General features: G+C 41.0%; 1 protein-coding gene across 3 annotated transcripts in view; it reads right to left on the bottom strand.

The window, feature by feature from the left end:
- The window catches only part of si:ch211-283g2.1 (sodium- and chloride-dependent GABA transporter ine), a 122087-nt gene that overhangs the window by 78342 nt on the left and 29937 nt on the right, over positions 1-13808 (bottom strand). For all 3 annotated transcript variants that reach the window (XR_009512796.1, XM_059973209.1, XM_059973210.1), the window contains exon 2: positions 4070-4204. Coding sequence is in view for 2 of the 3 variants with exons in the window: in XM_059973209.1 (XP_059829192.1) it covers positions 4070-4204 (135 nt within the window). In the remaining variant the exon portion in view is untranslated. The remainder of the gene's footprint in view (positions 1-4069; positions 4205-13808) is intronic.

The raw sequence follows: 13808 nt of genomic DNA on the forward strand, positions 1-13808 counted from the left end.
TTAGGTGGGACAAAATCTGTTAGGTGTGTCCAGGAAGAATTCCTCACACAATATGTAGACAGGCCAACTCAAGAAGAGGCCATATTAGATCTGATACTGTTCAGGCGACAGAGCTCTCAGTGAGCTCTCACTACTGCTGCGATAGTGACCGCAACTCCATGACAGGGATAGCCTCAGATGGTATGGGGAAGTATTTAAGCGGGGGAGGGGGAATACAGTGCTCTTAGGCAGGAACCGGGGAGCATAAATTGGGAACAGATGTATCCAGGGAAATGCACAATGGAAATGTAGAAGTTACTCAGGCAGCATTTGCCCAGGTTCTGAATAGGTTTGTCCCATTGAGGCATGGAAAGGATGCTAGGGTAAAGGAACAATAGCTGACAAGAGATGTGGAGCAGTTCGTCAAGAGGACGAACAAAGCAAACTTAAGGTTTAGGAAGGAAGAATCAGACAGGGCTCTAGACAGTTCCAAAGTAGCCTGGAAGGATGTTAAGAATGGACTTAGGAGATCTAGTAGGGGGCATGAGAAGTAGGATTAAGGAAAACCCCAAGGAGTTCTACATGCTCGTGAAAAACAGGAGGATGATTAGAGTTGGGGTAGGGCCAATTAGGGATAAAACAGGCAACATGCCTGCAGTTGGAGTAGTCAAGGGAGTTCCACAATTAATATTTTGCTTCAGTATTCACCATTGAGAAGGACCTTGATGAATGTAAGGTCTAGGTAGAACAGAATAATATGCTAGAAAATGCCAATGTTAAGGAAGAGCCTAAATGAGTCTGATAGACTTCTTTTAGGAAGTGACTAAACACATTGATAATCATAGAGTGGTGGATGTGGTATAAATGGATATTAGTAACGTATTTAACAAAGTTCTCCAGGGTAAGCATGGGATTTAGGGAAACTTGGCTGTGTGGATTCAGAATTGGCTTGCCCATGGAAGGCAGAGGGTTTGTAGTAGATTTTGCCTGGCGTACAATGATGAATGATGTTCTGCAAGGATCTATTCTGGGACCCTGCTCTTTGTGATTTTTATATATGACTTGGATGAGGAAGTGGAAAGTTGGGTCAATAAGTTTGATACAATAGTTGTTGGTGTTGTGAATAGTGTGGAAGATTATAGTAGGTTGCAATGGATCAGGGATCAGGGATCAACTGTACTTGCCATTTCTAAATTTACATATATTAGGAAATTGCTGTGGTCTGTTGCAGCCACATGCAACAAAAAGGGACAACATTCAACAAACATACAGAATAAAGAAATATATAAAAATAAAATTGAAAATACAGATTTGCATTAAATATGCATAAATACATCAATAACAGCCTGTATTTACAATGCAAACAGCATTATAAAAAGAGGTTAAAAGTGTTTACAGTGCAGTGGAATGACTGAGGTAATAGATAGGGGGTGGTGCAAAGTTCAGAGTAAATTTCATTATCAAGGTACGTATGTGTCACCATATACAACCCTGAGATTCATTTTCCTGTGGGCATACTCAGCAAATCTATAGAATAATAACTGTAACAGAATCAACGAAAGATCAACCAGAGTTGAAGATGACAAACTGTGCAAATGCAAATATAATAAATAGCAAGAACATGAGATAATGAGGTAAATAGTGAGATAATTGGTTATGGGAAATATCTCAATGATGGGGCAAGTGAGTGCAGTTTTCCCCTTGAATTCAAGAGCCTGATGGTCGAGGGGTAGTAACCATTCTTGAACCTGGTGGTGCAAGTCCTGAGGTTCTTGTACCTTCTACCTGACGGCAGCAGTGAGAAGAAAGCCCAGCCTGAGTGGTGGGGATCTCTGATGATGGATGCTGCTTTCTTAGGACAATGTTTCATGATGTGCTCAGTGGTTGGGAAGGCTTTACCACTGATGCACTGGGCTGAATCCATTACTTTTTGTAGGATTTTTCATTCAAATGCATTGGTGTTTCCCAACCAGGCTGTGACGCAGCCAGTCAATACACTCTCCATTAGGCATCTATAGAAGTTTGTCAAAGTCTTAGATGTCATGCCGAATCTCCACAGACTCCTGAGGAAGTAGAGGCACTGCCGTGCTTTCTTCACAATTGCACTTAAGTGGAAAATTCTACAAAAGGTAATGGATATGACACAATCCATGGGTAAAGCCCTCCCTGCCATTGGGCACATCTACAGGGAGCATTGTCATTGGAAAGCAGCATCCATCATCAGGGACCCACCACCCAGGCCATGCTGTCTTCTCGCTGTGGCTATTAGGAGCACAGGAGGCACAGGACTCACACCACCAGGTTCAGGAACAGTTATTACCCCCCAACCATCAGGCTCCTGTACCAGTGGGGATAACTTCACTCAACTTCACCTACCCCATCACTGAAATATTCCTACAACCTATGGACTCACGTTCCAGGATTCTTCATTGCATGTTCTAGGTATTTATTGCTTATTTATTTACTATTTCTTTTCTTTCCTTTCTCTTTGTATTTACACAGTTTGTTGTCTTTTGCCCACTGGTTGTCTACCCTGTCATTGCAGTCTTTCTTTGATTCTATTATGGTTATCATTGAGAATGCCTACAAGAAAACGAATCTCAGGGTTGTATATTGTGACAAATATGTAGCTTGGTAATAAATTTACTTTGAACTTTGAACTTTTTGTTAATGGAGGAGATATGGTTCTTCCACATGAGGTCCCATGAATTAATGATATGCAGGAAACTGAATATTGAAGCAGTGCTAATTGGGAAATCTATAGGATGCAGAACTGGGCTGAGAAGTGGCAGATGAAGTTCAATCTGGAAAAGTGATAAGAGATTCACTCTGAAAAGTGAAATTTGAAGGCAGAAGGCAGGGTTAATGGTAGGAGCCTTAACAGTGGGGAGGAATGGAGCTATCTTGGGCTCCATGACCATAGATCTCTCAATGTTCCAGAGCAAGTTGACAGTGGTTAAGGGGTGTATGGTGTGTAGGTCTTCATTAGTCAGGGGGATGAGTTCAAGAGTCATGAGGTAATGTTGCAGTTCTATAAAAACCTGTTTGGACCACACTTGGAGTATTGCATTAGGTTTTGCTCATCTCATTATTGGAAGGATATGGAAGCTTTAGAGAGGGTGCAGAGGAAATTTGCCATGATGAGCACTAGATTAGAGAGCATATCTTATGGGGACATGTTGAGTGGGCTAGGGTAATTCTCTTTGAAGGAGGGTACGAGGCGACTTGATAGAGGTATATAAGATGATAAGATGCAGTGCTAGAGTGCGCTGCCACTGCAATTTCCAGCCCTACCCCCAGGGTGGAAATGACTAATACGAGGGGGCATGACCGTCAGGCGTTTGGCAGAAAGTATCGGGGGGACATCAGAGGTAGGTTTCTTACACAGAGAGCAGTGGGTGCATGGAATGCATTGCCTGGAGTGGTGGTAGGGAAAGATACATTGGGGACATTTATGAGACTCCTAGATAGGCACATCAATGAACAGAAAAATGGATGGTTATGTGAGAAGAAAAGGTTAGATTTATCTTAGAATAGGTTAAAGGATTAGTATAACATCATGGGCATAAGGGCCTGTACTGTGCTGTACTGTTCTATGTTCTGTACAGAAGATGGATTATCACAAACATTTACCAGGGTTATGGGAGACTAAAACCGAAGAACATTGGTTAAAAGTGAGAGGGGACATATTTAAAAGGAACTTGCTTTTTAACACTGATTGTGGTGAGTATATGGATCAATATGCCAAAGGAACTGGCAGAGATAGAGATAATTACAATGTTAAAAAGACATTTGGATAGGTTCACGGATAGGAAACTTAAGAGGGATACGGACTAATGGCTGGGAAGTGGGACGAGCTCAGGAATACATCCTGCTTGGTCTTGATAAGTTGGGCTCTTTCTGAGCCGTGTACCTCTATAATTTCATTTCTGGGCACAATGTTTGACCTTATCGATAGCTCTGATTCCTTTGCCCCTGCAGCTCTAGTAAACTCTTGCAGCTCGAGGTTATCATTTAATTCCTTTTTTATATATAAGTGCATCACTTCCAAGGCTGCCTGATTGGCAGTAGATAAATCGATTGCACTGACCTTTGAGCAGTGGGCAAATCTTGGCTAAAGCTTTAACTGGCCCAACTTTAAAATACTGTCCAATTGCTATTTCCATGTAGAGAAGTGGGATACCGAGCAGCACAAGCATAATAAAGAAAGGAATCAGAAATGCTCCTGAAAGAGAGGAAATAAAGTGAGATTAAAATGATTATAATCGGAACATAAATCAGTAATTAGTCTAATGATATAGAATGGGGTTTAATGGTCCTTCACTTTTTGTCTCAATACCCTATAATTTTCTCCTTCCTTCCACCAATATTTCTGAAGAAAGTTTCTTTTTTAATGTATGTTTGTAATTTTTTCTTGATCTCAGTCAGGTTTCTATGTCTGTTCTTTCACTCCATGTTAGTTAGCGAGAATGGTTATATAAGATTGTAATAAATAATATGATAATTATAGTAATTCCCTTTCTCGGTCAACTTCTTCTTTCAAGTGAGGTTATTCATTTCTCCCGTGATACCTTTCACATGCAATCCTTCTCTCTGTTCTTTTGCTTTTTTGTGACTTGTAGGCAAGTGGTAAATGATCCTATAAAATCGTCAGCTGTTTTCCCATTTCCTAGGCTTAGTACTCCCAGTACACTTCATGCAATGGGAATTTGTTTTGTTAATATCTGTATTATACCACATTGCTGTATAGTTCCCTGATCACTATACCTAACCAAAAGCTTTACCTGAAATTAAAATTGTAAATCATGGGAAAGAGTTTCTTTTTGCTCCAGCTCTGTTTCTTTAGCATAGCACATTCATTCTCACTGTCATGGACTCCAGTATATCAACTCATCAGTTTACAACAGGTTCTAAAAATGGCTTCCTAGTTCCCATAGGTAAATTAATGAAACTCTTATTCACTATTCGAGATTGTATTCAATTTTATTCATCCTTGCTCTGCTGCCTTTGATAAGAAATCAGCACAGCTGGCATCAGGAGAGAAGTTAACCATTCTTCCCTCCGCCTCAGATGAGGACAAGGATTATTGGAGAAATGTCAAATTCACATCCCACCTAATTTTCTGTGTTTCCGCCAACCCCTCTCTCCTTCCCAGAGGCTTGGATTATTTTTTATACTTTCAACAAATATTTGGACTGGAATCTGTAACTTTTGTACTTATTCTGTACTTATCCAAATAAACATTCATTTAGTAATTATAACCTTGAGTGATATTTTGAAAAGTAGTAAACTCAGTTCATTGAAAGAGCATTAACACACTACAACACCAAACACAGGAGCTCAGCTGGAGCATCAGAATTGTCACAGTTGGCAAAAAAACAAATCTATGTTTAAATTATTAGTGCCATACTGAGAACTATTTAATTTGGATGAAATGTTCAATGCTTATCATGATTTCCCATTTACTCTGATCTGAGAATATTGAATATTGGAAGGGCTAGATAGAGTGGACATGGAGAGGATGTTTCCAATATTGGGACAGTCTAGGACAATAGGGCACAGCCTCAGGATAGAAAGACATCCCTTCAGAACAAAGATGAGGAGAAATTTCTTTCACCTGGGGGCAATGAATCCGTGGAATTCATGTGAAAGCCATATCACTTGGTATATATAAAGTGGAGACTGATAGGTTCTAGATCTAAGGGATTAAAGATTACATGGAGAAGGCAGGAGAATAGGGTTGAGCAGAATAATAAATCAGCCATGACGGAATGATGGAGCAGACTCAGTGGGCTGAATGGCCTATGGCTTTTGGTCTCGTGCTCTTATGGTATCCCTCATTTGAAGTTCGTCAACTTTACAATCGTATTCTCTATTCTCATTAGCAGATTAAAATATCTACTCCCATTTATTTCTGTTGACATATTGAAAACATGGACTGTGCACCATTTCATTGACACACGGTCACAGCAGAATTAGCTCTGAATTGAAGAGTATAGATAGCTTAGCTTAATTTTCAGTTAAAACTTAAATGAAGTTGCTTTCAGCTGTGGCACAGGTGATAGTGAACCTGCAGCTCATTTAGGATCAGACTTATTATCACCAATATATAATGTAAAATTTGTCGTTTTACGGCAGCAGTACATTGAAAAGACATGAAAATCTTTAAGTTATGAAAAAACAATTAAATAGTGCAAAAAAAATATTGAGGTAGTGTTCAGAGGTTCATGGACCTTTCAGAAATCTGATGGTGGATGGGAAGAAGATAGTTAAATGTGGGTCTTCAGGCATCTGTACCTCCTCCCTGATGGTAGTGAGAAGACGGCAAGTCCCAGCTGGTGGGGGTCCTTAATAATGGATGCCATCTTCCTGAGGCGACACCTATTGAAGACGTCCTTGATGGCAGGAATGGCTGTGCCCGCAATGGAACTGGCCAAGTCTGTAACCTGCTGCAGTCCCTTGTGATCGTATGTATTGGAGGCTCTATGATGCAGCCAGTTAGAAGGCCCACCACTGTAGAAATTTGTAAGAGTCTTTGGTGACACACCAGCTCTCCTCAAGCTTCTGTCGAAGTAAATCCCCTGGAGTGTCTTCTTCATGATTGCATCAATGTGTTAAGCCCAGAATAGACCTCTCCTGATATTTTGAATCCATTGAGATCAAGAGGAATAAAAATCAGGGAAGATGTAAAATGGCTTGATTACTTTATACTTTCATACAAAGTGAAAATGACTCCTTATTGTTCTTCTCACAGCTGTCTTCACTGTACTTAAGTTCTTAAAAGGAGGGAATATGGACACACTATGAATGTATGAATTAGTCTCAGGAGTAGATTACTCAGCTTCCTGAGCTTCTCCACTATTTAATAAGATTTGCCTGGGCCCCATATCGAAGGAAAGATGTGCTGGCCCTGGAGAGGGTCCGGAGGAGGTTTACAAGAATGATCCTGGGAATGGAAGTCTTAATGTAGGAGATGCATTTGATGGCTCTGGGCTTGTACTCGATGGAGTTCAGAAGAAAGAGGGTGGAATCTCATTGACACCTACCAGATACTGAAAGGTGTGGATAGAGTGGAAGTGGAAGACATTTCTTTGAAATTGAGATGAGGAGGAATTTCTTCAGCCAGAGGAGAATGAATATGTGAAATTTATAGCCACAGAAGGCAGCCGGGGTCAAGAGGTCAGAGATCGATAGGTTCTCTCTTGGCACAGGAAGAAGGCAGGAGAATGGGGTTGAAAAAAAACCTGTCATGGTTGAATAGAGGAGCAGACTCACAGCTAATAAATGACCTAATTCTGCTCCTATATCTTACAGTCTAATGTATCCAGTTGTAACCTTAACTCTGGGTACCTATCGAAATTAACCTTTACCTCCCTTGGTCATTATGCATCTGCATCCTTAAAATATTCAAACAATCAGCTCCCACTGTCCCTCGAGGAAGAGAATTCCAAAGGCTCATGATAATTTGAAAGAAAAGAAACTTTGCCTTATCTGCGTCTAAAATGACCAACCCTTCCTTTTTAAATTAGTAAACTCTAGTTCAAGATTTGTACATGAACAAATGCCTTTCCAAATCCAGTATGTTCAGACTGGTCATGGTCTTGTATGTTTCAATCTAAACTCCTCTTACTCATCTCAATACTTGCAAAGTATTGTGAATGATTACCAGGAAAAGCCTGTATTAGCAATATCATTATTCCAGACCAATCACTTCAATTAACACTTCAACTATCATTATTGAAGTGATAGTTGAAGTGTTAATTGACAGGACTACTGAGGTCATGAAGACTCTCACAATTGTGTTTAATGTTCCATCTCCTGCTTGAGTAAGTGCAAGCATGTATTACAATGAGTACAATAATATACACTTCAGATCATCTTAGAGCTTCATTTTCAACATAACATGCATGTCATAGCATGGGTTTGAACTTCCATTCAAATACTGGCAATGCACTTTTAACACCCAGCTAGCTATGTTACCTAAACACAAATGGATGATGGTACCTTAAAACTATGGTAATGAACAGGGAAATTGGTTTCTAATTAATCACAGGAATCAGATAAATGTCAATTTTTCCAATGTGCTCGAGCATAAAGTAACTTTCAACGAGCTGTCTGTGACATCAATGAAAATAGTGGCATTCCCGCCCCTTGCTCCCCTTAAAACTATTCCCAACAACAGGGGAATAATAATCAAATGCTTGAGAGCACTGTGTATTAAAGAATGTAGCAGTTAATGATCTGAGCCCTATGAAGAAATCAAATGGACCAATGCAACTTTCAAGAATGATTTAACCAGCACCAAACATATAGCTATCTGCTTGTTTACTGGAATGGATTAATAATCTCTAACGTGAAGTGATTTTGCTATTTTCTGCTTGTCAAGTATTATTTATCACTCAAAACCCTTGCTGTGCTTACATCCCAGTCATTAATACCTTACTGCAGACGCCGGTGGAAATTAACTGTATGAACTGTTCAGGATGTCAACGTCCACAGCAAATTGAACTATTGGTGAATAAATAAGAACAAAGCTGTTGTGACAAATTCCCGTAAGTTGCTTAGAAAATAAACAAATACAATGAAGTGACAAGGAGCCTGTAATTAATTTTGCGGCCACATTGATTTGTAAATGCGTTATACTTTGTTTTCTTGATTTATTGGTTTATATTTTATTGCCAGTCTCCCTTTCTATCTATCATTCCATGTGCATTATAATTAATGTTTTATGATGTGACACTATTTCCACATATTTATTACTTTGTGAAATGCTATTTCTCTTTTAATCAATAGCAATATTCTGTACATGCCTTCTAGATCTCGGGATTGGGGGGGGTGTTGCTGACATCTAATGGCATTCAATGATCCCTAGTTCATATTGATTAGGAAATTTTTCTGTCAGTGAGAGACTATATCTACTTGTTTTGTCAAGAGGAGGGTTACTCCGGGCAGGAGGTTCCATGCAGCAGTGGTAGTACAAACCCGGAGGATATTATCAGTGAATGGATTTGGAAAGCAGTTTATGATACATCTACTGTGAGACCACAAGGTGCTTTCTGATTTCAGTCTTTCCCAGAAAATAAATTTTCCATGCCCACTACAGGCAGACAAAACAACAAAAAAAAGTTTCCCCTTTGAATAGTTGGAGGTTCCTAAGCTTTGATATGATCAACCTGCCCATGATCTGTAGGGAGAACATGGGTACTTCATAACAGAAGGTGCTTAAATATTATTGGCCTTACTTGAACCCTCAGAAAAAGTGTTTGCACATGAGTGAGAGATCTGTTTATCAAGAAAGCCCATCTCAGCAAGGGTCCAGAAGCAATACAGAAATATTATTGATCCACAAAAGGACCTGGTTCTCTATAGAAAATCCCATTAATTCTGTCATATTTTATGAAACAAGGATCTTCTGATGTGGGGTTTCTAAAGTGGTCATGAAAAGGGCATTCTGGGAGAAGAAAGAAAAAATTCAACCAGTAATTAACACCTCCATAAACTCCAGCAAGAGTAACGTCCCTACAGTTCCAGCAAGCAGGCATCTTTATTCACACAAATTCTGGGCCTGTATTCTGGGTTTGATGGCTCTGGGCCTGGATTCACTAGAATTCAGAAGAATGAGGGATGACCTCAATGAAACCTATCGAATGGTTAAAGGTCTTGATAGGGTGGATGTGGAGAGGCTGTTTCCTATGATGGAAGAGTCTAAGACCAGAGAACAGTGCCTCAGTATAGAGGTATGTCCTTCTAGGATGGAGATTAGGAGGAATTTCTTTAGCTAGAGAGTGGTGAATCTGTGGAATTCGTTGCCACAGGCAGCTGTGGAATCCAAGTCTTCATGTATATTTAAGGCAGAGGTTGATAGGATTTTTGATTGGTCAGGGCATGATGGGATATGGGGGGAGGCAGGAGACTGGGGCTGAGAGGGAAAATGGATGAATAGGCAGAGCAAAACCGATGAGCCAAATGGCATAATTCTACTCCTATACCTTATGGTATTGTGGTCTTATAAACACCAATAAAGATTTCACAGCCTAATACAATGAAGTATGATAAATTCTAAGGGGGGCCTAACCTCAGCTACTGAATAAACAGGAGTGGACAAAAAGATTCAAAGTCCTCACTTCCATCAATTTCAGTGACGGGATCGGAGTTCAAGTTTTATTCATCCACAGAACACACAGCAATTCACAGTTTTCACCCCTTGTTGCTGACAGACAGCAAACAGCTCAACTGGAAAGTCTTCCCATACTCTCCTCCTCCTTCTGCATTCTTCCAAACTCGGCTGTGGCCTGCAATACCACCACAGCGGCATTGTGTCCAATGCCTCCCTTCTTCTCAGCAGATAGGCAAACTGCTTGAGATATTGCGAATATTATGGCCACATTGCCAGCAGTGAGAAGGTCCATCACAGCTCTTGGCTATGTTGCAATATTCTGAGTGACAGATGCCACTTTATCTGAGCCTGGGTAAATGTTAAGTTATTTAAATCCTCTTCAAGGAGAACCACATTAACACAATGCTTCAGCTAGCATGCAATGTATTTTGCAAGGAGAATATATGACTAGAGGGTTAGCACCCTGTTATATCCTGTTTCTGGCTGTATGACAAAGTGCACTTAATCCAAGAACAATCCCTACCCAATCATCACTTAGGGATCTGAAGTATGTAGAAGTAAATCAAGTTTGTGATATTATTCTTCCTTTTCATGTCACATTAAGGAAATATGCATGAATGGCAAGTTTCTTTGTATTTTGTTTGACATGTTACACGACAGAAAGCAAATGCAGCATATTTTCCATTTCTCACACCGAACTTCATCAATGGCACAAAGAAAAACTGCTAGAATTACTCAGCTTCCCAGCCAACATTGTCAATTAATGTCAAAACACATGATGCAATTACACAGTGCTGCCCACTTTGAATTAGACTGGGTTTTCCCAAACTCACTCAGCATAAGTTCCTGACAATTACCCAGCCTGCAGTCTGGGCTTCCTACCCAAGATGTCACCCACCGGCTTCTCCAGGCGTGAAGGTTTCAAGGAGATAATCCTGAGGGGTGGATAGAATCTAAATGGAGCCCAGGAGGTCATTTTGCTGATACCCTGTCCTTGCAGCATGTAGATATCAGTGACTGCTTGCTGCTGTTAAGGGTTTTTGAACGTTCCCAGACATCTCAGATCAAGACCATAAGACATATGAGCAGAATTAGGTCATTCTGCTCATCGAGTCTGGGCTGCCATTCCATCATTTCTGATTTATCATCCGTCTCAACCCCATTCCCCTGCCTTCTCTTTGCAACCTTTGACAGCCTGACTAATCAAGAATCTGTCGACCTCTACTTTAAAAATATCCAATGACTTGGCCTCCGCTGCCATTAATTCCACAGATTCAACACCCTCTGGGTAAAGAAACTCTTCCTCACCTCTATTCTAAAGGGATGCCTTCTATTCTGAGGTTGTGTTCTCTGGCCCTAGACTCCTTCACTGTTGGAAACATCCATTCTGTCTAGGCCTTTCAATATTTGGTAGGTTTCAATAAGATCCCCCCCTTCCCCATTCTTCTAAACTCCAGTGAGTACAGGCCCAGAGCCATCAAATGCTTCTGGTATGTAAACCTTTTCATTCTCAGAATCATTCCTGTGAACCCCCTCTGGAGCCTCTCCAATACCAGCACAGATAAGGAGACCCAAACTGCTCACAGTACTCCAAGTGTGGTCTGACCAATACCTCACAAAGCTTCAGTATTACATCCTTGCTTTTGTACTCTAGCCCTCTCAGAATGAATGCTAATATTACATTTGTCTTCCTTACCATTGATTCAAGCTGCAAGTTAACCTTTAGGGAATCCTGCACAAGAACTCCCATGTTCCTTTGCAGGAGGCAAAGAGTGGGAATAAAGGAGACCTTCTCTGGTTGGCTGCAGGATGGGTTTCTATAGGGATCAGTCTCTGATTTCTGAATTTTCTCCCTTTTTAGAAAATAATCTATGCCTTTATTCCTTCTACCAAATTGCATGACCGTACACTTGCCTACAATATATTCCATCTGCTACTTCTTTGCCATTTTCCTAATCTGTCTAAGTTCTTCTGCAGCTGCCCTGCTTCCTCAACACTACCTACCCCTCCACCTATCTTGGTATCATCCACAAACTTGGCCACAGTCATCAATGGATCTGGGGTTGAGAGGGTGAACAGCTTTAACAACAGTGTCTCTTTCACCTCAGATGGTTGAAGAAGTTTGATGTGGGCCCCCTGATCCTAAGAACTTTCTATAGGGACACAATTGAGAGCATCCTGACTGGCTGCATCACTGCCTGGTATGGGACCTGTATTCCCTCAATTTCAGGACTCTGCAGAGAGTGGTGTGGACAGCCCAGCGCATCTGTAGATGTGAACTTCCCACTATTCAGGACATTTAAAAAGACAGGTGTGTAAAAAGGGCCCAGAGGGTCATTAGGGACCCAAGTCACCCCAACTACAAACTGTTCCAGCTGTTACCATCCGGGAAATGGTACCACAGCATAAATGCCAAGACCAACAGGTTCTGGGACAGCTTCTTCCACCAGGCCATCAGACTGATGAACTCATGCTGACTCAACTGTATTCCTATGTTATATTGATTATCCTGTTGTATATACTATTTATTATAAATTACTATAAATTGCACATTACACATTTAGACAGAGATGTAACATAAAGATTTTTACTCTTCATATATATGAAGTTTTTAAGTAATAAAGTTAATTCAATTCATTTCAATTAATTCTATCATCCAAATCATTGACATATAACGTGAAAAGAAGAGGTCCCAGCACTGACCCCTGTAGAAACCCAACCTGCAGCCAACCAGAAAAGGTCTCCTTTATTCCCACTCTTTACCTCCTGCCAGTTAGTCAATTTTCTATCCATGCCAGTATCTTTCCTGTAATACTTTTGGCCTGATACTCAACTGCTCCCATACCTAATGGAGATGCAACTTGTCAGGACACTCTCAATGGTGCTCTTGTAAAATTCAGTTAAGATGGGAGGTTTTGCTTCCCTCAATCTTCTTAGGAAGTGGAGGCGCTGCTGTGCCTTCTGGTTCAGGGAGGTGATATTAAGGGAGCAGGTGAAGCCACCTGTGCTGAGAGCTCCCAGGAACTAGGTTCACTTAACCCTCTCTATGGAGGAGCCATGTATTTGCTGAGGGGGATGGTTCATCTGCACCTTCCTGAAGTCCACAATGATTTTCTTTGTCTTCTCCACATTCAGGCCTAGGTTGTTCTTCTCACACCAAACCACCAGCCGCTCCACTCTTCCCTATACTCCGTCTCGTCGTCATTCTTGATGAGGCCATTCACCGTTAACACGGTTTGAGTTGGATCCTGCCGCACAGTCATGCGCCAGCAGTGTGAAAGCAGCGGGCTGAGCACACGGCCTTGGGGAGCGCCAGAGCTCAGTGTAATGTGACTAGAGACGTTGCTGCCCGCACGAACTGACTGCGGCCTTACTGTTAAGAAATCCAGTATCTAATTGCAGAGACCCAGCAAGGACAGCTTCCCACCAGTTTCTGGGGTATGATGGTGTTGAACACCGAACTGAAGTCTATAAACAACAGTCTGGCATATGAGTCGCCATTTCCTGTTGGGACTGGACAGAGTGGAGGGCAGAGGCTATTGCATTGTCAGTAGATCGATTTGAGTGATAAGTGAACTGGAAAGGGTCCAATGTAGCCGGGAGAAAGACTTTAATGTGCTCCATGACAAGCTGTTCAAAGCATTTCATAATGGGTTTTTTTAAAAACTTTTTTAATTGCATTTTTAAGTAGTTACAAAGTAAAGTATGAAAA

The sequence above is a fragment of the Hypanus sabinus genome, chromosome 6, assembly GCF_030144855.1.
Source record: "Hypanus sabinus isolate sHypSab1 chromosome 6, sHypSab1.hap1, whole genome shotgun sequence".
NCBI classification, from domain to species: Eukaryota; Metazoa; Chordata; class Chondrichthyes; order Myliobatiformes; family Dasyatidae; genus Hypanus; species Hypanus sabinus.